This window comes from Saimiri boliviensis, chromosome 10 (genome assembly GCF_048565385.1).
Source record: "Saimiri boliviensis isolate mSaiBol1 chromosome 10, mSaiBol1.pri, whole genome shotgun sequence".
Taxonomy (NCBI): Eukaryota; Metazoa; Chordata; class Mammalia; order Primates; family Cebidae; genus Saimiri; species Saimiri boliviensis.
Window position 1 is genome coordinate 22,895,296 of NC_133458.1, and position 27,205 is coordinate 22,922,500.

Genomic DNA, 27,205 nt, shown 5'->3' on the forward strand with positions numbered 1-27,205 from the left:
GTTAAATGAGAATAATTTCAAGTAAAAGTGTCCTTTTCATTTGGCTTTCCCAGTGAATGCATAAAATGAGTTAAATCTCTCTTATTTTTTAAATCCTTAATGCCTCTCTTGATTGTAAAAGTGCATTTCCTATTAGTGGAAAGTTTGAAAATTATGTAAAAGAATAACAAAAATAAACTTGTTGCCATATAACATTGAAAAAAAAAACCCTGTTAATATCCATATCTTTCCAGATAGATTTTCTTTTTATTTCTAAATTTTGTTGATTGACAGTTAAAAAAAAAAAAAAAGAAAAAGCTTATTTTAATTTACATTTTTGTTACTAGTCTGAACAATTTTTCATGTAATTTAATGGTAAATTTTTATGTACCAACTTTCCTTTTGGCGTCTTAGATTTTTCTTGCTGATACGAATAAGCTCTTTTGATTGTAAGAAAATTGCAAAATGGCTTTGTCCAAGCTTGTTTATCTCCTATTTTTGTGTGTGTTTGGTTGTTTTTGTTTTGAGACGGAGTCTTGCTCTGTCCCCCAGACTGGAGTGCAATGGTGCAATCTCGGCTCACTGCAGGTGTGAACCACCAGGCTTGGCTGGGTCCAAATTTTTAATCATGTAAAATGCAGAGTTGTTGCAAGATTGTTGAAATGTCTGGAGCAGCCCTCAACAGTCAGGCATGAAGGAGTCTGGCTGGGAGATGCAAATCCCTTTAGGTCCCTGTTATAGTTTGGCATCATCTGGCCAGCATTTGCCACATCTCACTTAAATACAGCGGGCTAAGTCTAGCCGTCCGGACTACCTGGACCCAGCAGGACAGTCACAGTGATTCCAGAATCTCCATGGTAGTTGCTACTCATTTGTCCACCCCACTCTTAGACAGTGAGTGGAGAGAATACTTGGAACCCAAGAGCCTCACTCCTTGCCTCCCTGCTTCCCACTACAAGCTCTCTTCCTTTTCCACATTGACCTTCCTTACCATCTTCCCCTCTATGGTTACTCCCCTTCCTTTCTCTCCATAAGGCAAGTTCCCTACATTATCCTAAGAGTTATTTCACACACACCTGTAGTATATACCTTAGATTCTCTCCCCCAAAATGGTAGCTTTGGTTTAGTTGATGATGATGGTGGCTTTATTTCCAGTGAATTGGGACAAAATAGTGAACAAATTTTCGGATGGAGTCATTGTATTTGTTAGAGCTGTGACATTGAGAACCCTGAGGCTGGCAAGTTTTCTCGAGATATAAATGCTGAAAATATAATCAGAAAACTGGTTGGGTGAGGTGGCCATGCCTTTGATCCCAGAACTTTGGAAGGCAGAGGCGGAAAGATCACTTGAGGCCAGGAGTTTGAGACCCACCTGGGCAACATATCAACATAGCAAGATTCTGTCTCTATAAAAAATAATTAGCAGGACATCATGGCCTGTGCCTGTGGTCCCATCTACTCTGGAGTGAGCTATAATCATGCCACTGCACTCCACTCCAGCCTGGGCAACAGAGCAAGACTCCTCTACTAAGACCAAAAAACAGAATAACTAAGAAGTTGCTTTTTAAAACACAGCATTTCTCCATATTAGCTTTTTAAATTGACCTCTGTTTGGTTAAATTCAAGTGAAACCAAAAAAAGGCACACAGTAGAAACCCGACTGTTTTATCCTATAACCTAAGCTTTTTATCAAGCCAGTCCTAATTACATTCACATGAAGAAGAAAATTTTCACAAAATGCCCACTAAAGAGATATTACTGGGCTCTGGGTTGAAATTGCTTCCTGTGTGTCAATTGTATACATTTTATATGTATTTTAAAAGCACCTAGTCTATGAGATTTTGTGTGCATGTGTACGTATATATTAACAATACAAAAATGTGGATGGGAAGTATACTAGTCAAAAGTCCAGCCAGGAGAACAGAAACTAGGCTAAGATTTTAAAATACTGGATATTCGATTCAAATAACTGGTTATAATAGGTGATCAGTTACACATGATGGAAGAGCTGGACTATCGAAAAGAGATAGAGGCAGTTCAGCAGCAGCAGGAAGAGATCCCCGGCCCTAAGGAAGAAGGTCAAAGAAAGAGGGCTGCTTCATCATCCCAGAAGCTTTGTCTGGTAGGAGATAGAATCAAGGGGGAGTCTGCCTGGCAAAAGCTGGGCCCACAGAGGAATGTGACTTCTCCTGGAGATGCCACTCAACGTCAAGAGACAGGGCTAGAGGGTGAGAGAAGTGCCTGGCTCTTCCCTTCTCCATACCTTCAAGCTCCTAACAGTACCTCTCACTGAGCAAACCCAGGGGAAGCTGTAACATAGCAAGGAAGCCTGAGAATGTAGGTGTATGTACCCCCAGCCCCAACCAGAGGATGAGAGGACTCACCAGTTTAGGATAGGCATTTACCTCTCGGGAGGGAGTCAGGGAAATGGGGATGGGGAGAGGGACAAAGTGGTTCTTGACTATATCAGTAACCCCTAATTTCTTTAATATTTTTTTAAAAAAAGGTTTGGAGCCAATATGGAAAAATGTTAGCATTTGTTTTTTGTTTTGAGACAGGGTCTCTCTCTCTCTGTGTCACCAGGCTGGAGTGCAGTGGTGCAATCTTGGCTCACTGCAACCTCCACCTTGTAGGTTCAAGTGACCCTCCCACCTCAGCCTCCTGGGTAGCTGGGACTACAGGTGCACACCAACACACCCAGCTAGCATTTGTTAATATTATCAGGTGGGCAGCCAGATATTCATTAGTTTATTTTCTGCATATATCTATATAGTTGGAATATTTCATAAGAAGCAATTATTATAGGAGAAACAGAAATGTTCCAAATTAATGGCAACAGTAAGCATCTTTATTGGTTTTCATCCTACTTCCCAAGGAAATGCCACACCTGTCTCAATGAACAGTAGCATCTTTGTGGAATATGCAGGCTCTGCTATTGAGTCCTTGGCATGAGGGTGTATTGAAGGCAAGGTGGGAGAGCAAGACAGGGAATGAACGGAGAAAGGCAAGGAGGAAAGGTGGCAAGAAACGACTCAGGAGGAAGAGGATGACCATCAATTGCTGGAAGCTCTCCCAGAGCCTGCCTGCCTTTGAAACTTGGTTCAGTCACTTACCACCTGGGTGGCTTTGAGGAAGCTCCTCCTCCCTGCCCCCCACCTCCATTTCCTCTTCCAGCAAATGTGAATGATAAGATGCTAACAGTACCTTATTTTGAGAATTATTTTGAGGATTCAATGACTTCACCCACAGGAAAACACTTCAGATTGTGTTGGTACATAATATACTCTCAATACATATTCGTTATGATAATTATTTTTTATTATTTATCTTTACACCCTCAGTGCTGGCAGAATTTCTGTTGCTTAACATTTGTTGAGATCAGATAAGTGGAACAAATTGTCATTTGTTTATTGAAGCCATGCTTTTCTGTGATATTCTGATCCTAGTTGAACATACAGAATAAATGTCTAAAACAGCACCTCGATTCTGGCCTACAACAGGACCAAGTTCACTGTGACCTCAGATAAGCTTGGCTAAAATAGGATTTGAGTGGAGATAGTCACACTTCAGCGAAGAGCGAGAATCCCCTGCGTAATGTCACCAGGAGAGTCAGCCTCAATATTCTGCATGGAAGGGATGTTCTGCCAAATGAATGGAGCTGCAGAAAACAAACAAACAGACAAACAAAAACAGAGAAACTATGTTCCATAAAAGCAGCAACTCTGCTTGAGAAGGCATTCTTCCCTAGTGGATTCTATGGTATTTATGCTCTCTCAGCCTCCTCCCTGCAAGAACACAACAAGGGTGCTCACACCCTGACCTTCTCTCAAATCGATATGAAGGCTTTGCTAGGAAGGAGGGCAGGCAGTGACCAGGGCACCAGAATAAACTCGGAATGACAACTCATGGTAAGCCTGGTGTTAGACAAGGTGCCTTACAAGGCTTGTCCCAATCCACTCTCACAACATTGTGAGGTGGGAAACAACAGCAGAATTGACAGCTTGGGGATTGTTATGAGTATTAAACAAGATCATAGCTTCAGCAAAGGGTTCGGGACCCTGGCACATTCTAAGCTAAAGTTCAATGGATGTCAGCTGTGATCAGTATTGTCATCCTACTTTATAGGCCAGGAAACCAACTTGGAAAAACTAGGAAATTTCCCCAGTGTCACACAGCTAATAAACCAGTGGTAGAGTTGGATTTGAAGCCAGGTGGATTTACTCCTGAGCCCACCCACCATTGCTTCCACCCGAAATGATGTTCATAGGAAGGTAAGCAATGTAGTTTGGGGGAGAGTCCCATAGAGGTGGGCAGGATAGATAATGGAATATCATGACATGCAAGCAAGGCTTGAGTTATTGAAACCATTTTTAAATGGTGAAAAATCATTTTTGGCTATAGAAACACTGGAAGGGATTCAAATTGTCATTGAATTACAGACCTGGCAGTAATAAATGTCAGACAACTATCTTTGATATATTTAATTGGCCACATTAATCATAAAATACTGATGGAAAGAGATGATTTAGAATGCCTGCCCAGCCAGAGTGAAAGCTTTTTTTTCCAACCACTTACATAAGATTTAAAGTTACTACCACCTCCTTTAGGAGGCACTTGGAGATTGTTGCATCCAGCCTCCCTGGCCCTCTTGCTTGAATGCTCTAAACACAATCTCACCTCAGGGCCTTTGCACCTGCACCTGCTATTTGTTATCACTGCCAAGAATTCTCTTCACCCAAATGTCTATATGGCATTTCCCTCACAGCAAAGCCTCCCTTGACCCACCCCATACAAAGGATTGGTCCCACTAACACCCACCACTTCCTATCCACTTCGCCCTACTTTATTTTCCTGTCTAGCATTTGTTACTGCCCGACATATATATTTTGAATTGATTTATTTCTGTTCTCCCTTCTTCCCTCCCTCCCTCCCTAAGCCCGTGGAGGCAGGAACTTTGTACAGTATGATAACCCAGGCACGTAGAAAATGCCTGGCACATAGATGACCACTAGATATTTATTGAATGAATGAATAAATGAATGCTTTGCCTCCTACCTGTTGATAACATATCTTCTCTTACAATTCTAGCTCCACATCCAGAAGTTTAGACAATGAGCAGCAATTAGATAGGTGTCCCTCACAGTGATTTCCAGGTACCCCAATTTTAACTTTCAAAACTGCTCACAAAATAGTATTGGAAGACAAAAGGAGTCCCAGCAGCATTCTAATCCTTCCAACTAACCCTCTACCAGTTTAGAAAAACTCCTGGCAATCCTCCTAGTTAACTGCACGCCACTTACTGCTGTATGTTACAGGCCCTCCAGTTTCTGTTGAAGCTGAGTATGGTTGCCATCTCCTCATCACTCAGTTTAAAGTCAAAGACCTGGAAAGGTAGGAATTTCCATACATCATCAGTAAGGCAGTTACTGTTGTGGTTGGAGACTGCCAGCCATTCTAGCAGGGAGTGAGCTCACATTCACAGCACAGACTGGCCACAGGAGTTTTTCCCATTATGTCCATGGGATACCAACTTCCGAAATTAGGTCCCTGCAAAGACTGCAGTATTTGTAGTGTTCAGTGTTCCTGGAGGGTTGGGGGAGACCAGGCACTAAACCCCAGGTGTGGACAGGCCCTGTGCTCCATGATAGGTCCTTCCAGAGAACAGTTCTCTAAGGACAGATCACACCTCCTCTGCTGCTGGGAGGTGGGCAGGGAGGCCAGGACAGTCTGCTCTTGTGTGTGGCCCAGGACCTAGCTGCTTAGGGGCAACTGAGGGTCTTTTCAGTAGTGTGAGGCGCAGCTGTGCTCAGACCAGACAGGGCTTCACCAGGCACTGCTCCCAGCATATCGTTAGCCCACGGGTCATTCATCTCGACTCTACCGGGGTTAGCTCCCTGGGCTGGAAAATGACAGGGTGGTGGGAAGGGAGGAGACCCATAGACATTAAGAAGCCTAGTGAGAGGTCCGCACGCGTCCCACTCCACTGAGGAATACCGGGGCCGGCCAGCCAGGACCTTACCTGAATGTTCTCAACAATGCGCGCTGCTGTGACAGACTTGGGGATCACAATCACATTCCTCTGGATATGGAAACGGATCAGAACCTATGCAGAAAAGGGACATCATATTTCCATTCAGCTACCAGGACCCCTCCTTTTTGGAAAGGAAGAATAAAACATCTCCTCAGCTCACTGTGGCTTCAGCTATAATGGCTAATATTGACTGAGCTAAGCTGTTAGACATGTGCCAGTCCTCCGCTTGATTCTCTCCTTTCATCTTAGGGACAAACCTGTGATCTTCAGTTTTTAGGAATAAAGAAAGTGGCCTGGGGGTCATAAGGCTGATAAGTGGTAGAGTTGGCATCTGCACCCATATCCCTAAACTCCAAAGCCATGCTTTGCCGCTGAGCTGTAGGGCTTAACAGGAAGCCGTGAGACAGAAGCTGTCTTTGTTCCAGTGACAGCTCCTGTGTTTCCTAGAGGTTCCAACAGACTTCGAAGGAAACACGAGGGCTTCAGCTCCTGTTTTCTTCTCCTTTAAGGAGTTAATTTGAGGATGACACAAGAAATGAAACATGAGACTGGAAGAATGAGTTGTTGGATAAAAAGAAAAACATGGTACCTGGGCTGCAGTTTTTTTGTGCTTTGCAGCAATCTCCTTAATCTTGGGATCCTCCAGCAGAGAAGGGTCCTCTGGCTTGGCCCTAGGGGCAGAAAAAGATAAAGATGTGAACAGTCACCATGGTTACCATGTGCAGCTGGACACCACTCCAATCAGGGTTTCAAGAGTGATCATCAGAGCCTCTCCATCTGGAAGACAGGCAGGAGGACCTGGAAGTTTGGGTCCTTCCCACGGGCTCTCAGCATTTTGCAAAACCTGGTTCACCCTTGGGTGGCTGAAGTGGAAATACTCCCAGAGGGTCAAGCATGTCACTCTTGTTTGTTTGTGTGCTTAATTTCCATTTTTTCCACTATCATCCTGTTTAGGTGAGCCAAACACATTACTTTAGACACATTTTTCTTTCCAGTGACTTATGGTCTTATACCAACATTTACCAATTGTAAAATTATGTTTTTAAGATTATCAAGAGAAAGACCCACCCCTTGGAAAGCTCACCAAGGTCTATCCGGAGAGCCCAGGGGGCTGTAGGCTGTAATGGTGATGCCCTTGGAGTGGCAGTACTGGATCAGTTTTTCCTGCGTGAGGTAGGGGTGGCACTCAACCTGCAATAGCAAACAATCCTCAGCGTGGGGGAAGGCGGCTTGTTTTTTGAGTTGTTCATAGGGAGTTCCACACACACAAAAAGACAACCAAGCAAAGGCCAAACACCCGCCCACTGATTTACTTGCTAAATCACCCATGAGATCAGCCTCACACCTTCAAAAAGTATCCTGATAACTGACCCCTGAGATGAGACTCAGTACGTAGCACTGAACTTTCCTCCCAATGTTTAAAACAGGGCAAGACCCTTACCCTTATACCACACAGAATTTACCTGGTTAGTCACTGGTTTATATTTCAGTCCAGGTTTGTTCAAGAGCCTCTCGATCTGGAAGTGGTTGAAATTGGAGATCCCAAGGGCTTTCACCAGCCCCGCGTCCACCAGCTCCTCCATGGCCTGTCATGGAAAAGAATACCTTTTAGGCAGTCCCGGAGGGACTTCAGGGACCCTGGCTTGCCTTAGTCCTCCCTGGGGCAGAAATTGCTAAAGGAACTACTGCAACAGAATTAGCAAAAGCGTTCACAGGAAATTTCAGTCCAGGGCCTGGGTACCCATCAGTGACTGGTTCCAGCCCTACTGTCCCTCCTCAGCCCAAATAAAACTAGGAGTAACAGGTAAAGATTTTATGTGCTTGCCACTCTCACTGTACACATAAAGAGATACATAAAAAATTATACTTCTGTACATAGGGGAAATATGAAAGTTTTGTAATGCAAAAATAAAGTATAAGTCAAAGTCGACATTTGCAAATTTATGAGATGATTTTATTTTTAATTAACCCACAGGATAGCAGGGAGCTACTGTTGTGTTTGTGCATTGTACACACAAACTTGGGCAAGCCGGGTGAGTCAGGAAGAGGCTGCAGCATGTAGAGAAGCCTCACTTGTGGATTCTGAGTCAATCTCTCCCACACCAACCATGGTTTGCTTTGCAGGAAGGTCATGCATCTAGATCAGGCATCCCCAAACTACGGCCCGTGGGCCGCATGCGGCACCCTGAGGCCATTTCTCCAGCCCTCCGCCGAACTTCAGGAAGGGGCACCTCTTTCATTGGTGGTCAGTAAGAGGAGCACAGTGTGTGGCGGCCCTCCAACGGTCTGAGGGACAGTGAACTGGCCCCCTGTGTAAAAAGTTTGGGGACGCCTGATCTAGATTATGCCCTGGAGGGGCACCCGGCCAAGATGTTTTGTGGTGCTGAAACCTGACCCACTGCCTGCATACCCAGCCATGCTTCCTGGTACAGAAACTATGGATGGGTTTCTATACCCAAGGAAGGGAATATGTGTATACTTATTAGCCTATATTGGGCATTTTCCAAACTTGCCCAAAGATATCATATATGTTAGCAGCAGCTTCCAATGCAACATATATTTATTAGCCATCAATTACACGTCCAGATCCTGCCCAGAAGTTGTCAGGATGTAAAAGTATACAATGTACTTCCTTCTTCTGGGATTCTCATAGTCCGATTAAAGTGACAGGGTTCCCTTCTGTGGAGCAATCAACCATGACGCTGAGGCTGCCTCGGATAACATGACAGTGGCATAGACAGAGTTAGGGAGGGCAGAGAAGGAAGAGATTCACACAGCCTGCAGTTGTCAGGGGAGACTTTCAGGTAGAGTTTAAATGGAGCCTCAAAAGAAAAAAGAAAAAAGAAAGAAAAAAGAGGGGAAAAGCATGAGCATATGAGACAGGAAGACAGGAGCAAAGGCTCAGAGGCAGAGATGAGCATGACATGTTCAGGGAACACTTTTCCAGCCCTTCTCAACTTTTACTACAATTTGGAACCACCAGAGAGCTTTAAAAAAATACTGGCTGGATGCAGTGCCTCATGACTGTAATCTCAACACTTTGGGAAGCTGAGAAAAGAGGACTGATTGAGGCCAGGTGTTCGAGACCATCCTGGGCAACATAGCAGGGCCCTGTCTCTACTAAAAAAAGAATTGTTTTTAATTAGCTGGATGTGGTGGCTTGTACCTATGATCCCAGCTACTTGGGAGAATTGCTTGAGTCCAGGAGTCCGAGGCTACACTCAGCTATGATCATGCCATTTTACTCCAGCGTGGGCAACAGAGCAAGACTTTCTCTAAATTAAAATCACCCATGCTGGGTTTCACCCCCTAGAGTTTCTTCCTGATTTTGTCTGAGTTGTAGCCTAGACATTGGGATTTTTAAACTCATCAGGTGATTCTAATGCATAGCCAACACTGAGAACCACTAGCGTAGATGAAGTTATTCAAATTGGGCAGTAGAGTTAAGAAGCTATGAAATCATAAGGTTCCCCAAAACTTCTGACTAGGCAATTAGATAAAATAAAAGTTTTGTGCATCATAGGTCAGGTGAATTTGCCTGTATTAGAACTTGACTTCTTTATACATTTTTTCCTCTTCTCTGCTTCAGGATGGTCAATGAGGCTTCTACTGCACTGGCTGTGGATCTACATAAACATCCAATGCTTACATATTCAATCCTGCTCCTTTCAAATCAGAGCCTCTGACCTTGATCACTGATATATTTTCATGCCTTTCAAATGTTTCATTTAGTAGTCATTCTTGTATTCATTCAGAAGACGTAACACTGTGAGAAGCAGGCTGCACTGACATACTTGCCATACTTAATATCATCATAGGAGCTAGGGCAAAAAAATATCAAATGTAATGCAAATGGCCAAGTGTGGTGGCTCACGTGTGTAACCCCACCACTTTGGGAGGCCAAGGCTGGTGGATCACCTGAGGTCAGGAGTTCAAGACCAGCCTGGCCAACAGGGTGAAACCCTATCTCTACTAAAAATAGAAAAATTAGCCAGGCATGGTGGCCTATGCTTGTAATCCCAGCTACTTAGGGGGCTGAGGCAGGAGAATGGATTTACTCGGTAGAGGAAGGTTGCAGTGAGCCAAGATTGTGCCACTGTACTCTAGCCTGGGCGACAGACTGAGACTCCATCTCAAAAAAAGAATGCTATTCTTGTGGATTAATGCTTTTGAACAAGCAATACACACACACAAAAGCTACATTTATTGAATCATATTGATTTTTTTTTTTTTTTTAAGAGACGGAGTTTTGCTCTTGTTACCCAGGCTGGAGTGCAATGGCACGATCTCGGCTCACCGCAACCTCCACCTCCTGGGTTCAAGCAATTATACTGCCTCAGCCCCTGAGTAGCTGGGATTGCAGGCATGCACCACCATACCCAGTTAATTTTTTGTGTTTTTAGTAGAGACGGGGTTTCACCATGTTGACCAGGATGGTCTCGATCTCTTGACCTCGTGATCCACCTGCCTCGGCCTCCCAAAGTGCTGGGATTACAGGAATGAGCCACCACACCTGGCCCTGAATCATATTAATTCTAAGCATTTCAGAAAGGCGAGGCTTAATATATTTTCACTTGTACAACACAATACAAACTTGCTACTACATGCACCCCTACACAGACAGCTGCCAAGATAACAAGATTAACTGTTGGAGTCATACGTCACTATTCATTTATAACTTATTCCTCACTTTGTTCTCTACTAGCATTTGTAAAAGGATATTATGGTATAATAAAAAATGACCAGAGAAAACGTTCATCCCTTAATTCAATTTTGAATATGAATGATGTGAAACAAGTCATGATTTGATCTGAGAAGCAGGGCACTCAGGCTCCCTGATTTCTGGATGTGTGTTCACTGCCTGCCAATCACTGTGCCGATAGCTTTGGTGGTTCGACGTGTGATTCAGATGAGTCTGGGTCCAACCAGCTCTGCCACACACATTGTGATACTACCTGGGCAAGTCATCTACCAATCTGGGTTTCAAATGTCATTATTTGTAAATGGGGATGTTAACCCTGCCTCATAGGGTTGTATTATACAATGGGCTTTATGACTAATGTTCCTGGCATGAAAACCATCTCAATCTTTACCACACCCTGAAAGATATATAATATTAGTATGTATTATAAGAACTTTTTTTTAAATAAGAGAAAACTGAGGCCTACAAGAATTTAAAAACTTACCCTAAGTTATTAAGATGCTATGTGCAAACCCAGGCCCAAACTCCCTGTTCCAAATGCCTCCCCCTAGTTTCAGTATGTGTATTCCCCAAAGTGGGGTACGTTGTATTTCCAGTCTTATTTGAAGACAGTATTAGCCTTGAAATATAAACAGTATCAGATGCATCCAAAAGCCAAAGGTGATGAGGAAGAAATTAGAAGAGCTAGAGAATCACAATCATGAAATTAGAAAGCATCAGGTTCATGGCCTCTTTCAAACCAATGGGAAGTCTCACGGATAACTGAGGATTTCTCTCCGAGCACTTTTAGAGGAAGCTGAAACCTACCTCCCAGGCATCCAAGAACGTTGCTTTTCCACTGATCATTTTACCTTCCTCATCTTTGGGAAACAAGTCATCCCCAGACTGTAAATACAGAATACAAAGTTTACTGGAATCTGCATCAGGACACTTGGTTCTATTAAACAAGGTTTCAGGATCCTGACTCTTGCTAAATACCACAACTGCATAGCACTTTTTCAACCTCTGGAGTACACACTTCAAGAATGTGACTGTATATAAAAGCTCTATATCTACTGTAGCATGTTAATCCTTATATTTTAGAAACTACTGGATTGACTTTATGATCTGCCATTAGCACATTCCAGAAGCCACCATTATCACCATGGACATTAACCTTATACACCTAGATCCCATATACACCCCAAGGCAAACTTTCATTTCAATATTACTTGATATGGATTAGATCTCCAGGGAGTGGTTTTCTGGGGGAAGATAGTGACCAACTTCTATCCTTGCAGCCTCTAGAAGAGGTGTGGAGTTAGGGATGGCAAGCCATCATCACCACAGCTGGTTAGAAGGGGAGAAAGCTGGAAATCTGTCTCTCCCAACCCTCAGGAGCAGTAAGAGCAAAGCCCCAGGCAATGGGTGCCACGTTGAGTGCTGGCTACCTTCCAGCATCACCATACTTGGGCTTTTCTCCAAGATGCCACTCCTGGGGTGTGTTTTGCTTAATAAGATAATTAAGCCCTGGAATATAGTTATGCAAGAGTTACCCAAGAGATTTCCTGGGAGGGCAACTCTGGGGCGTGGAATCAAGACAAAGGTGTTATGGCAGTTGCAACTTGTCTGGGCATTCAGAAATCATGGCTTCTCTCAGACATAACTGTAAGAAAACTCAGGCATGTGGTCACCTCAGCAGCACACATGGCCTCAGCCTCCCTTCCAGGCCAGTGTCTTTCTGCTCCAAGGTCTCTTCTTGACCACCTGCCATTCCCAATTATGAAGCATAAATCCTCCTGCTTCAGTCCACACCGCCCTCCAGCCCTGGTGCAGCTGCTATTTTCTGGCATATGTTCAGAAACTAGAGGCCAAGAAAGGGAGTCGCTCAAACCTTGAATCCTTGTGGCCAGTGAATAAGATAGACATCCAGATAGCTCAGTTTCAGGTCCTTGAGGGTCTTCTCACAGGCTTTCCTCATGAGGGGTCGCTCAAAGAAAGTGGGCCACAACTGCAAAGAGTGTGGCAATGAGCCATTAATACTGGGAAAAGGAAGGGCCACATCATATTCATTGTGTCTGCTTTTTGATTTGCACCCTGATCTAACCTGACACAGGCCATTTATAACAAAACTGATTAAGATCCATGATGCAGTGTGGAAGATCACCATGGCTCAGCACGTCGATGACATGTCTCTCTCTGTGTGTATGTGTGTGTGTGTGTGTGTGTGTGAGAGAGAGAGAGAGAGAGACAGAGAGAGAGAGAGAGAGAGAGAGAGAGTGCGAGACTGGCTCTGTCACCCAGGCTGGAGTGCAGTGGTGCTATCTTGGGTCACTGCAACCTCTGACTCCTGGTTTCAAGTGAATTTTCTGCCTCAGCCTCCCAAGTAGATGGGACTACAGGTGCCTGCCACCAAACCTAATTTTTTTTATTTTTATTTTTAGTAGAGACAGGGTTTTGCCATGTTAGGATGGTCTCAATCTCCTGACTTCGTGATCTACCCGCCTGGGCCTCCCAAAGTGCTGGGATTACAGGTGTGAGCCACTGCACCTGGCCATGACATGTCTTAAGTGTTAAAAGCAATTTACTTTTTTCAGCTCTCCTAGTACTCTATATGTCTCTCAGATCATTTAGTAAATGCGGTCACAGATTTGTTATTTGTTTACCTGTGTCAGTCCCCTGCTCAGCTGTCGCCTCTCAGTGCAGGACTTGTTTCTAGCTTTTAAATATCAAGCATACATAGGCCTTGGGGAGCAGATGGTCATTTATCTGACCTATCTAATAGGTCCCTTAGCAAGCCTATCAGGCCCCAAGTGATAACTTTACAAGGGCTTTATCCAGACTTGGCTGCTACACAGAGGGGTCTATTTGTCCCACCAGATGCATGCATTTTCCAAGTACCTAGAACTAGCGTTTTATCAGCAAGTCATGTATAATAGAGATCCAGTGATTCTCAACCTCCTCAAACCCAATATCCCCTTCTATTTTATAACATTGTATACCTCACCTTTTCTAGACTGACCAAAGAAAACCATATGTGACAATAAAAAAGATGCCCCTACTGTTTTCCCAAATGCCCCCTGGCTGAGAACCTCAGGGGCACAGTGCTGCAAGGCAGGCTGCAGATCAAGCCCTGGCTGCACCCTTGGCCTCTGACTGCCTCTGATGGGGAACAGGGAGGCCCAGAACAGCGCAGGGCTCCATGGAGCAAGCCCACCGTGGGAAAACCAACCCACAGGCAAGTGAGGCAGCAGTGACATGTTGAATCTCAATAACAGCTTGGAGTGTGAATATCATCATATCCATGGATGTTATCAAGGCAGAGATGAAAAGGGCTGGGGGAAAGGGTACATGTAGAAAACGCTGACAGAGTTCTTGCTGCTGACCTGGCCCAGATACTTCTGCCTGCCTTGAAGTGAAGCCCTCCCACCACATGTGCCACGTGTACCTTGCTGACGATGAAGAGGTCCTCCCGCTTCACAGCCTTCTCTTGGATCTTCTCTTGGATGGCTTCCCCCACCTCGTGCTCATTCTGATACACATAGGCACAGTCAATGTGCCGATATCCTGCATCAATGGCCACCTTCACAGCTTCTTTCACTTTGCCGACAGGAGACTGAAAGGCAGAAGGAAAGCCCATCACACGTGTATTTTTTTTTTTTGGTAAGAGATGGTGTCTTGCCATGTTGCCCAGGCTGGCCTCACACTCCCAGGTTCTAGCAATCCTCCCCCCTCCCGAGTAGCTGGAGTTACATCACACTCAGCAACTATCATATTCTCTAATCCCCAGACCACCTTCAACAGGCTGCCCGGTTTTTCTCAACCAAGGCCTTCCTGGGGTCTCATTGGCCAGGGGATATCTGGGAGGATACACACTTCAGAAAAGTTTTCAAAAGAAAAGAAGGAAAGTGAATTAACTGCATGATTATGGCCTTATGTCCTATCCTAGCTAAAGATCAGTTCCCTTCTCATTCAGGTTAGTCCTGAAATGTCCTCAGGTGTGTCGGAGTGCAGGTGGCTCCACTGCAGCTTTCTGAAGACCCAGGTGAAAGCTCGACTCTAAATAACCCAGAGGGATTTTCAGTAACCTCTCCACACGGTGATAGGGAGCTGGATAACGGTCATTACAGCATCAATCCAGATTCCGACACTTACTGGGTGCGTGAGCCTAAGCAGGTGATTCAATTTTTCTAAACCTTGTCTGCAAAATGGGAAAAAGAATAGCACCAGCCTCATGAGGCCTTTGTGGCAATGACATGCTGCAATGAATGCTAAGTTTTCAGCACATCACCAGACACACAGCAAGTCTCAGTAGAGCCCGTCCGTTATACAATGATAGTTTCAGAAAAAAAGGAGAAATACAAAACCGTATAGGAATAGAGCTTCTTTTCCATTCCTATAAGAAGAAATAGGAAGGAGGGAGAGGAAGAGAGAGGAGAGAAAGAAGGAAAAGAAAAGAAAAGAAATAGTATTAGAATTATCATATTTTGTTCTAACCCAGTCAGGCCAATGATGGGGGAAAAAGCACTTAAAACTTGATCTCTTGACAAAATAGTTTTTTAATCCTCTTCTATTGTGAGATAACAAACATTGAAAAGTACACAAAACAGAGATGCATAGCTATCCTACCACGGGGACAAGAAACGGGCTGCTGCCAGCCACCCAGAAGCACCCCGTGCCCCCAGCTGCTACGCTACACCCTTCTGTACCTCCACTGCTAAGTTCATAATCCTTCAGTCTGTCATCCCCTCGTGCTGAAGATGGCTCCCTTCCTAGTTCTCACATTAAATTCCAAAATTCTGAAACTGCCTGGAAAACTTACCCAGGGTGAGCAGATTCCCTGGAGATCTGGAAGTGATTATTTGTTCCGTTTATATAGATTGAAGCTCTGATTTGGGGCAAACCTTGCTATTCAAGCAAGAGACGCTGTGCATGAATCAAGCTGGAACTGATCTGTGTGCCCAGACGGACCAAGAGTGTATCCTGAGAATGACCCGGTACTACAACAGAGGGTCCTACCCTCCAGCCCAGGACAAGAGAGGGGAAAAGTCAGGGTGCACAGAAGGAAGGAGACTCAGCAGGGAGATTAGCCATGAGGGACAGGAGAGAAGAGGAACTCCGAAGTCTGCTTCTTCTAGTCACTAGTTAGGGTATCACTATCATGGATGGAAATGGCAAAGAAGGCAGAGTGAGGTGGTGATGGAACAATTTCAAACATGGCCTGAGAGGCTCAGGAACCTGCCTCACTGAGTCCTGGATGTGCCTTACCTCGTTTTGCCAGCCGACATTAACGCAGCCGGGTGGAGTTCACAACTCCCAACCCAGGCTCTCTGTAGTCCCAGCGTGTTGCAGATTCCACTGTGTCCAGGAACGACCTAGGGATCTTGCTAAAGGGCAGATGCCCATGAGGTAGCCTGGGGTGGAGCCTGAGACTGCATTGTTTTCTCTTTCCTTCTCTTCTCTCTCTTCTTTCTCACAAGCTCTCACTTTGTGGCCCAGACTGGAGTGCAGTGGCACAATCACCGCTCACTGCAGCCTTGACCTCTCAGGCTCGACTCTCAATCTCCACCTCAGCTTCCCAAGTGGCTGGGACTACAGGTGCATGCCACCATGCCCAGCTAATTTACTTATTCTTTGTCAAAATGGGGTCTTGCCATGTTGCCCAGGCTGTTCTCCAACTCCTGGGCTCAAGCAATCCTCCTGTCTCCATCTCCGAAAGTGCTGGATTTATAAGCATGAGACACCACGCCGGCCAGTTCTGCATTTCTAACAAGCTCTCAGGTCTGACGGATGCTGCCAGCCCTACTCCCACACACCATCTGCAGAGGGGTGCCAGGGACTTCGGGGTTTTCATCCTCTCCTCAACTACCCAGCCGACAACAAACCCACAGCCAAGACTCTGGGGAAATGTTAAGCCCAATTAAGTGTCCTAGAGCCAGGGAGAGAAACTGCCCTGGAAAACAGTTTTAAAGGCCAACGGCTGCTTGAAATCTGATACTTGCTAAAGAAGCTCTCCTCACTGCTGGGAAAAGCCAGCTTTGGAGCCTGAATCAGCTCTGAGAAAATAAAGAAACCTGAGTCCCAGCTCCAGGGCTGAATCTCACCTCTCGAAACCCCTGCGGGATCCCCAGGCTTTCCTGGCTGAATGCAGAAACAGAAAACAGCCTAACGCCCCTCTAGAGTAGAAGGGTGTGCAAAGATTTGCATATTTACCTTCCAAGTGCCCAGGCCCACGATGGGCATCTTGGCTTTGGTACTGAGCTCCACAAAGGTGGCCATGGTTGGTGCAGAAATGATTATGAGTCAGCAGGTAGAAGTCTCACGTGCTGCCTTTTTTGTTGTTTTTGAGACAGAGTCTCGCTCTGCAGCTCAGGCTTGAGCGCAGTGATGTGATCTCAGCTCACTGCAACCTCTGTCTTCCAGGTTCAAGCAATTCTCCCTCGGCCTCCCGAGAAGCTGGGATTACAGACACCAGCCACCACTCCTGGCGAATTGTATTTTTAGTAGATTCGGTGTTTCACAGTGTTAGCCAGGCTGGTCTCAAATGCCTGACCTCAGGTGACCCACCACCTTGGCCTTCCAAAGTCCTGGGATTACAGGCGTGAGCCCCGTTCTGCTTAAGAAGGCTGGTGCTAGCTGCAGTGGGAGGAGTTGGAGCCTGGCCACAGTAGCTTCCCCGCCCTATCCAAACAGGAAATCCATTCCCAGCTTTTGTGAGATTGAGGATCACTGTGAATGAACTATGAAATGTGGCAACCTTGTGCACAGTTCTACTTTAGATAATAGTATTATCATGGGAGTTTTGCTTGTTCATGATGACTTAACAAATTCAACACAGCCAAAAGTTGAAAAGTAGGGAGGGAGAGAGAAAGGAAGGAAAGAAGAGTGGGGGAAGGAGGGAAGGAATGAGGGAAAAGTAAGGAAGAGAGACAAGAAAAAGAAAAAGAGGAGAGGAAGGAAGGAAGGGGGGAAGGAAGGCGGGAGGAAGAGATGGGAAAGAAAAGCAAAAAAATAAATAAATAAAAAGTAAGAAAGAAGCCTGGCCAACATGGTGAAACCCTGTCTCTCCTAAAAATACAAAAATTAGCCTGGTGTAGTGGCATAAGTCTGTGATCCCAGCCACTTGGGAGGCTGAGTCAGGAGAATTGTTGAACCTGGGAGGCAGAGGTTGCGGTGAGCCAGGATCGTGCCACTACACTCCAGCCTAGGTGACAGAGTGAGACCCTGTCAAAAAAAAAAGAAGGAAGGAAACAAGGAAGGAGGAAGGGAGGGAGGGAGGGAGGGAGGAAGGAAGGAAGGAAAAGAAAAGCAAAAAAGCAAAGAAGGAAGAAAAAACAAGAGCTTTCTTTCCCTGTGATGGTTTCCTCTGTGAAATGGAGTCTAGGGAGGAGAGGTGAGAGGCAGTGTTTCCATTTTAAAAGTTGCATTTCCAGTTTCAGTGCAGTGGGGCAAATCCTGACCTGAGTAGAATCAGCCGTCATTAGTTGGTAGTCAGAAATCCAGGGAACATGACACAGGCCTGTGCCATGCTGTGACAGGCCATGAAGGCCTGTGTCCTGTCACAGCATCAGTTTCAGCCTGCAGGTAGTAGGGTTTTCTGTCTTTTACGTGTTCTTGTTTATGAGTTGGCTTTGGTTGAATCTTGAAATGGACTTTAATCTCTAGGCTGTGGCTTAGGACAGCTCATAGAGGTGAATTGGCATGATATTTTGCACCTATGAGTGAAAAATCTTACATTTCACTGATATTTGTTAAATTACTTCAACATTAGTAGTACATGCATAGGCCAGGCATTGTGGCTCATGTCTGTAATCCCAGCACTTTGGGAGGCCGGGGCAGGCAGATCACTTGAGCTCAGGAGTTTGAGACCAGCCTTGCCAACATGGTGAAACCCTGACTCTGCAAAAAATCCAAAAATTAGTTGTGCGTGGTGACACATACCTGTAGCTCCAACTGTTTGGGAGGCTAAGGCATGATAATCACTTGAATCTGGGAGGTGGAGATTGCAGTGAGCCAAGATCGTGCCACTGCACTCCAGCCTGGGCGACAGAGTGAGACTCTGCCTCAAAAACAAATAAATACATACATGCATGGCCCATAATCTGGTGGCCACAAAGTCTCATGGATCTGCACATGAGGGCACTTTATTTTCCCAGTGTATACTGGATGACATGCAATGCCAGTATTGTTCAAATAGCAAATCCTTTGTGACTGTCAACCTAAATAACAGAGAGAGGGTCCCTCAAAGAAAAATATTTCTCTGGGAATAGAGCACTGCAATGGAAATATGGGTGCCACAGTAAACTATGTGTATATTTGGGGAAATAAAGGAAGACAACATTTTTTCAAGAATAAAAATGAAGATTATCTAATCGTTTTGAAATAATTAGGCTTGTCGGGTGCGGTGGCTCAAGCTTATAATCCCAGCACTTTGGGAGGCCGAGGCGGGTGGATCACGAGGTCAAGAGATGGAGACCATGGTCACCATGGTGAAACCCCATCTCTACTAAAAATAAAAATAAAATATTAGCTGGGCATGATGGCGTGTGCCTGTAATCCCAGCTACTCAGGAGGCTGAGGCAGGAGAATTGCCTGAACCCAGGAGGCGGAGGTTGCAGTGAGCCGAGATTGCGCCATTGCACTCCAGCCTGGGTAACAAGAGCGGAACTCTCAAAAAAAAAAAAAAAAAAAAGAAAGAAAGAAATAATTAGGCTTGGCTACAAAGACCTATCATGAAAGTGACATTAGTCTGAGATTGGACAGGCAGTTGTTCAGAAGTCCTTGCAGAGTGTTTTGTGTTCAGTTGCAGTGGCCTTTGTTCAAAGATGTGGTTTTTGCAGTCTTTTGTGGTAGTTTTGGTTTTCAGGTGTACAACCATAAAAATCCTCTTTTTTTCTTTCTTTTTTTATTTTTTATTTTTTTGAGACTGAGTTTTGCTCTTGTTGCCCAGGCTGAAGTGCAGTGGCATGATCTCGGCTCACCACAACCTCCACTTCCCAGATTCAAGTGATTCTCCTGCCTCGCCCTCCCAAGTAGCTAGAATGACAAGCATGCATCACCACACCCACTAATTTTTGTATTTTTAGTAGAGATGGGGTTTCACCATCTTGGCCAGGCTGGTCTTGAACTCCTGACCTTGTGATCCACCCACTTCAGCCTCCCAAAGTGCTGGGATTACAGGCGTGAGCCACTGCACCTGGCCTAGAACCTTCTTTTCGGAGTCTCACTCTGTTGCCAGGCTGGAGTGCAGTGGCACAATCTCGACTGACTGCAACCTCTACCTCCCAGGTTCAAGAGATTCTCTGCCTCAGTCTCCTGAGTAGCTGGGACTATAGGTGCACACCACCACGCCTAGCTAATTTTTGTGTTTTTAGTAGAGATGGCATTTCACCATGTTGGCCAGGATGGTCCTGGACTCTTGACCTCATGAAACACCCACCTCAGCCTCTCCAAAGTGCTGGGATTACAGGCGTGAGCCACTGCACCAGGCCTGTCAGAGTATTTTGTTTGTTTGTTTTTAACATTAGTGACTCCATTTTGATTCTGAACATTTTCACGTGACACACAGAGTAAAGAAATGGGTATTAGTCATGATACTATTTCTTCTAGAACCACCTAACTGTGAATTGGTGAGGAGGGAGATCTCTTTGAGATGATTGGGATTAAGAAAGTATATCTTATTAGCTGTTTTTGTGTAACAAACCAGCTGGTTATAACAGCAATGATTTATTTGCTCATGATTCTGTGGGTTGGCAGTTTGGGCTGGAGTTAGCTAATGAGCCAGTCTCAGAACACACGTGGCTTCAGCCGGGCTTCCTCACCTCTTTGGGCTTCATTTGGGTGGGCTGGGATGTCAGGGAAGGCGGGGACCCCTCTTCACATAGTTTTCGTTTTCCATGAGGCTTAGACTTGCTCATATGTAGCAGCATTGTAGGAGATGTACCCTCGGAATGTGTACAATGTTACTTCTGCCACCTTCTACTGATCAAAGCAAGTCTCAAGGCCAGAACAGGGGCAAGAAGTAGGGAAATCCATTCCACCTCCTGAGGAGATTTGTTACAAAGGATTCTGGCTATTCTTAATCAACCCCAGAAGGTTTTTAATAAGAGCTTTGTTTAGCTACTTTCTAGCTTCATGAATTTACCAATCTATTCCTGGTTTTGTACCTTTAAGAAACTCTCATTTTTTAAATCTAATGATTATCTATACACAGGAAGTTTTACTTTGTTAAAAATGAATACATACAAAAATTGAGAGAAAATTATTTTGTAGAAAGAAAAATGAACAAGGAATAGTGCCATTTTTTATTCTCACATCTATTTCTTTAAGAAACAGAGGCAGCAGCAACTAATGTATCTGAAATAGGGAGAAAAAGAACAATTCCAAAAATCACGGGAGTGAAGATAAGTTTCTGGGCAGGAGAACAGTGTGAGCCAAGGGGTGGGAGAGACTAAGATGCACTGAAAGAACTGGAGAAAGCCAGTGTGGGGACGCTCAGAGAGCAGACTTATGGGGTACCCAGCAGAGGTACAGCTAGAGTGGTATGCGGGAACCTGAGGGTCAGGAGCTGCAAAGGGGGATCACGGAGGTGGATTCACCATGAAGCTAACAAAACTTGACCTTCAGTCACCCTCACGTGCATGAGCACCATCTTAGGCTTTATACTTAATACTGAATTTTTAATTTTTTATTCTTTTTATTTAAAGGAAAACCCTTGGTCAGGCACAGTGGCTCATACCTTTAATCCCAGCACTTTGGGAGGCTGAGGTGGGCAGATCAGGAGGTCAGGAGATCGAGGCCATCCTGACTGACTAACACAGTGAAATCCCATCTCTTACTAAAAATACAAAAATTAGCTGGGCATGGTCCTGTAGTCCCAGCTACCTGGGAGGTTGAGGCAGGAGAATCACTTGATCCCAGGAGGCAGAGGTTACAGTGAGCTGAGACCACACCACTTTACTCCAGCCTGGGTGACAGAGCGAGACTCTGTCTCAAAAAAAAAAAAAAAAATTAAAAATATAAATAAATAAAGGAAAACCCCAATCATACAACTTCAAGATCACAAAATCTGATCCACCCTGCATGTTAACTTTTTTTGTCTTTATTTGAGAGCACGAAAGTTTTGTTCTTTCATTTTTCAAAAATCTTTTTGTTATGAAATATTTTGAAAATTTGCAAAACTACAGGTCCTTACCTTCTCTCCTTGTACTCTATTTGTTTTAAAAACCACATCATAGCTGGGTGTGGTGGCCCACCTGTAATCCCAGCACTTTGGGAGGCTGAGGCAGGAGGACCACTGAGGCCAGGAGCAACATAGTGAGACCCTGCCTCTATGAAAAACAATAAACAATTAGCCTGGCATGGTGGCACATGCCCGTAATCTCAGCTACTCAGGAGGCAGAGGTGAGATGATTGCTTTAGCCGGGAGCCTGGAAGACACTGTGTCAAAAAAAAAAAAATTACTTTCTCTCTATAGTTTCCCACTACCTGGAGTCTACTGATTATTGCATTCCCGGAAATGTATTTACCATGTCACTGAATCCCCCAGGTATCTTGGCAACACTTAATAAGACCTAGAGACTTAATAAGATTCAGATCCGCTTTGTTTTGTTTTGTTTTGTTTTTGGCTACTTCCTATATGTTGCATTCTATTCCGGTGGAATGACTGACTGCCTCTTTATTTGTATTTATTTTACCATATTGTTTATAATAGTCATTGATGATCATTACTTAAATCTATTATTTCATTAAATTACAAAACAGTGGCATACTAATTCCACCATTCTTTCTTCATGTATTAGCTGGCATACTTCTTTAAGGTAAAATTTCTCCTAATCAATTATTTGGCTACCCTGAGGTATAGTTTGTATAGGAACACTGAATAATGATTGATTCACCTTTTATTTTAGTTTTTAAAATGAGGTTTCCAAGCACCCTCCAAGATTACCAATTAGTTGTCATTTAGTGTTCTTTGCATTCAGGAATTTAAATATGTTTAATGTTATAAACTATTGCTATTTTTATTGATGCCCAAATTATCCTCTTTGCCACTGACAGCACTTCCAACTGGCTTTTGCATTCTTTTCATGTGATCTTTATAGTCTTTGGTAATTTTATTGCTTTCTTCTTCCAGACCTAGATTTATCCAAGGAGCCCTGGTTCCTTTTAGTGGAAACTGATATGCAGAAACCACAGTTTGGGAACTAGAATCATTCTTTGCAATTGAATTAGATCTTGCTTCCAGGCCTTTTCGGTGGAAAGAGGTAGAAAACATACCATGAGTTCAGATTGACATTTCTGATTGAAGTTAAGAACTGCAAGGCTTAATCTCACCTGTCTTATCTGTCTCTTCATTCTCTCACACCGAGTATATCGCTCCCCAAAGACACAAACCTAATTGCTAATTTGCTTGATTTCACAATATGCATGCAATAGTATGAAAAATACAACACAACCTACACACTATCCTCACAGAAAACAATTTGCAAGTATTGAAAACAGTTTAAAAGCCATTAGGCTTATTTATTCTGTGAACCCCGAAATTTTGAGACAGGTCTCAGTTAATTTGGAAAGTTTATTTTGCCATGGTTGAGGACACACACCGCGACACAGCCTCACAAGGTCATGATGACATGTGGCTGAGGTAGTCAGAGCACAGCTTTGTTTTATACATTTTAGGGAGACAGAGACATCGATTAACATATGTAAAATGAACATTGGTTCCATCCAGAAAGGTGCAACAACTCGAAGTGGGGAGGAGGCTTCCAGATCATAGGTAGATAAGAGACGAATGGTTGCATTCTTTTGAGTTTCTGATTAGCCTCTCCAAAAGAACCAATGAGATATGCATTTCTCTCAGTGAGCAGAGGGGTAACTTTGTTTATTTGTTTGTTTGAGATGGAATTTCACTCTTGTTGCCCAGGCTGGAGTGCAACCGTGCAATCTCAGCTCACTGCCATCTCTGCCTCATGGGTTCAAGCAATTCTTCTGCCTCAGCATCCCAAATAGCTGGGATTGCAGGCATGTGCCATCATGCCTGGCTAATTTTTTATATTTAGTAGAGACTGGGTTCCCCCATGTTGGTCAGGCTGGTCTCGAACTTCTGACCTCAAGTGATCCACCCGCCAAAAGTGCTGCGATTACAGGCATGAGCCACTCCCAAAGTGCTGGGATTACAGGCGTGGGCCACCGTGTCCAGCCCACAGGGGTGACTTTGAATAGAATGGGAGGCAGGTTTGCCCTAGCAGTTCCCAGCTTGACATTTCCCTTTAGCTTGGTGATTTCGGGGGGCCCAAGATATATTTTTTTTCACAGATCTATTTTGGTTTTAAGTTCCAGGGGGTCTTTTTAAATGTTTTGTTTTTAGAATTTTGTTCCAAGGCCAAATATGCACAGTTTCAAATGCAGATATGCAAATCAGGTTATTTTCAGAGCAGTGTACTGTTTACCCCTGTCAGAATACTGAACGCAAAAAGACAATGGAGGAATATTTTTCTTAAGTATTGAAGAAAAAGAACTTTAAACTCAGAATTTTCTATCCAGCCAAACTGCTATTTAAATGGAAGACTATAATAATATGCATACGCATAAAAGCCTCAGAAAATTTATCTTATAATGACCTACAGTCATTAAAATGTTTATACCTTATTTCCTGTGAACATAAGGTTCTAGAATCTTCTGAATCAGGTTATCATTAAAATTAGTATTTACACAAAATACAAAAATAATTTTTAAGCATAAATATTTAAATTTTTGATAAGCCATTAAACATCTACTATAAAATTCCAGTGGAACTGCGTCTCTATGTAACATAAATGGAGATTTTTTAAAAAAAATTAATTTATGCCAGGCGCGGTGGCTGAAGCCTGTAATCCCAGCACTTTGGGAGGCCGAGGCGGGTGGATCACAGGGTCAAGAGATCGAGACCATCCTGGTCAACATGGTGAAACCCCGTCTCTACTAAAAATACAAAAAATTAGCTGGGCATGGTGGCGCGTGCCTGTAATCCCAGCTACTCAGGAGGCTGAGACAAGAGAATTGCCTGAACCCAGGAGGCGGAGGTTGCAGTGAGCCGAGATCGTGCCATTGCACTCCAGCCTGGGTAACAAGAGGGAAACTTCGTCTCAAAAAAAAAAAAAAAAAGAAAAAGAAAAATTAACTTATGTAAGGGGTCATTCAGGGTGGTGGGGAAGATTGTAACTTTGTATCCATGTGTGCTGTCAGAGTTAACTTCAGCAGGCCTGAATTAGCCTGATATATTTGATTAAAATAATAAAGGCATCTCCCTGGCATAAGATGTGAACCGTAATGATTAACAGTGTGTCTTTGTGACTTTGGGTCTGAGTTGTGTGGCAGTTTATATCAGTTTTGTTGTTGATAACAATGAAATTGCTGGTGTGCACCTCAGTATAAACTCTTAACAGGGCTCTGTCTTTCTTGCTGGTTATGTAGCAAGAAAATTCTGATATAGCCAGAAAGATTAGATTCTATTTTTGATCCTTTGGTTTCAATGGATTCTGTACATATATTAGTGGTTCTGATTCAAGAATGTCCTGGTATAACCCTTGGAGAAAGGAAGAAAACCTGGAGCCCAGACCAGCTCCTCCAGTCTCTTTACTGGAGACAACCTTCAGCTATTATAGTTTCACTTCTATGCTGTTTCTCTATTGTTTTCTTTTCCTGTAGCCAACCATAGATTTGTAAGCATTGCCAGTTTAGATCCAGTGACCCTTGCTTAGCATTTGAACCCCATTTAACTATGGAACCCAAGGCCTTTTACAAATGTGAAAGTGGCTTGGGGTGGAGAAGAAACTCTTTTTTTCCTCCTCCTTCTTCTTCCTCCTCCTCCCTCCCCCTCCTCCTCCTCCTCCTCCTCCTCCTCTTCCTCTTCCTTCGCCTCCTCCTCCTCCTTCCTCTTCTTTTTCATACTTTAAGTTCTGGGATACATGTGCAGATTTGTTACATAAGTATACACGTGCCATGGTGGTTTGCTTCGCCCATCAATCCATCATTGACATTAGGTATTTCTCTTAATGCTATTCCTCCCTTAGCCCTCCCACCCCTCTTGACAGGCCTTCCTGTGTCCATGTGTTCTCATTGTTCAAATTCTTTTACTTCTACTGGATGCAAGGGCACACTGTATATTACTGTCTAACCCTGATAATAAGCTGTTTGGGGTGATAGAATTCATTTAGGGAGACGTGGAATGTGACTGTGGAAAGAATGCAAATTAAACTCCCATTAATATTGGAATATATGATGAAAATGCGTAGAATGGTGGTATTTCTGTTATCTAAAAATACAACCGATATGAATATAATCTCTGAAAGGAAATTCCTCCCCTTACTGTGTAAGATTAAAAAAATAACTTGTAGATTTGTTTTTATTCATTAAAATTAATTGGACATGGAAACTGGGAGCCTTGAGAGTTACCTAAGCCAACTCAAATAGTAAATTTGAAACAATATTAACAATCAATAAGAAACAACAGACCTAGCCTGGGTAACCAGAGCAAAACTCCGTCTCAAAAAAAAAAAAAGTACATTACAAATACACCATTTGTGTAAAATGCTTTGCTTTGGATAAAACAATGAGAATCCAGGGAGCCTGGAGAGTAAATATATACAGAAATAGGCTACTGAGAAGTACAGTGCCTAAAGATGAGTCAGATTATACCAAGAGATGCTATTTTAGCTACTTGGGTAATGAATGTAAAAGTAAGTTCTGATAAAAAAAAACGTTGGCTGAGTACAGTGGCTCGCACCTATAATCCCGGTATTTTCATAAGCCAAGGCGGGCAGATCACTGGAGTAGGGCACAAGCACCAGCTTGGCCAATGTGACAAAACCCGATCTCTACCAAAAATACAAAAATTAGCCAGGCATGGTGGCACACACCTGTCATTACAGCTACTCAGGAGGCTGAGGCAGGAGAACGGCTTGAACCCAGGAGACTGAGGTTGCAGTGAGCCGAGATCACACCACTGCACTCCAGCCTGGGCAAAAGAGTGAGACTTTGTCTCAACAAACAAACAAAGTCCCTAAGTATATGCTGACAAATATTGAGCATTCAACTACAAGCAGGATAATGTATCAGACACTATACCGAGTGGAATCATGTCCCTCCGAAGCCCGTGTCCACCCAGAACCTCAGATTATGACCTTATTTGAATATACGTCTTTACAGATGGAGTTAGTTAAATTAAGATGAGGGCATAGTGAATTAAGGTGGGTCATAAATCCAATAACTGGTGTCCTCATAAGAAGGTCACGTGAAAGCAGAGGCAGAAGTCAGAGGGAGGCAGCTGCAAGTCAAGGAACCCCAAGGCTTTTCAATAGCCTGTGTGTTTCTGCATGTATTCATTCTCCAGGCTCCTTGGATTCTCATTGTTTTATCCAAAGCAAAGCATTTTCAGTTGTGTCTGTGAGCGTTGGCAGCCTCCCCAGCACTGTGACTCTGCATTTGTGCTCTCTGACATGGAAATTGTGACTCAAGCAGCCAGCAACCACTGGAAG

At 43.9% G+C, this 27,205-nt stretch overlaps 1 protein-coding gene and 1 long non-coding RNA gene across 2 annotated transcripts in view; one reads left to right on the plus strand and one right to left on the minus strand.

Annotated features, from left to right (window-relative positions):
• The window catches only part of LOC141580040 (uncharacterized), a 148,809-nt gene that overhangs the window by 56,840 nt on the left and 64,764 nt on the right, over nucleotides 1-27,205 (plus strand). The gene's annotated exons all lie outside the window — the stretch shown is intronic.
• Nucleotides 3,276-17,318, minus strand: LOC101050597 (aldo-keto reductase family 1 member B10). The gene is made up of 10 exons (XM_039473025.2): nucleotides 16,905-17,318; nucleotides 14,140-14,307; nucleotides 12,586-12,702; nucleotides 11,520-11,597; nucleotides 7,474-7,596; nucleotides 7,095-7,201; nucleotides 6,600-6,681; nucleotides 5,999-6,082; nucleotides 5,280-5,362; nucleotides 3,276-3,637 (listed from the first exon to the last, which is right to left on the minus strand). Exons 1-10 carry the CDS (start codon nucleotides 16,968-16,970, stop codon nucleotides 3,595-3,597), a joined length of 951 nt encoding a protein of 316 aa, XP_039328959.1. The 5' UTR covers nucleotides 16,971-17,318; the 3' UTR covers nucleotides 3,276-3,594.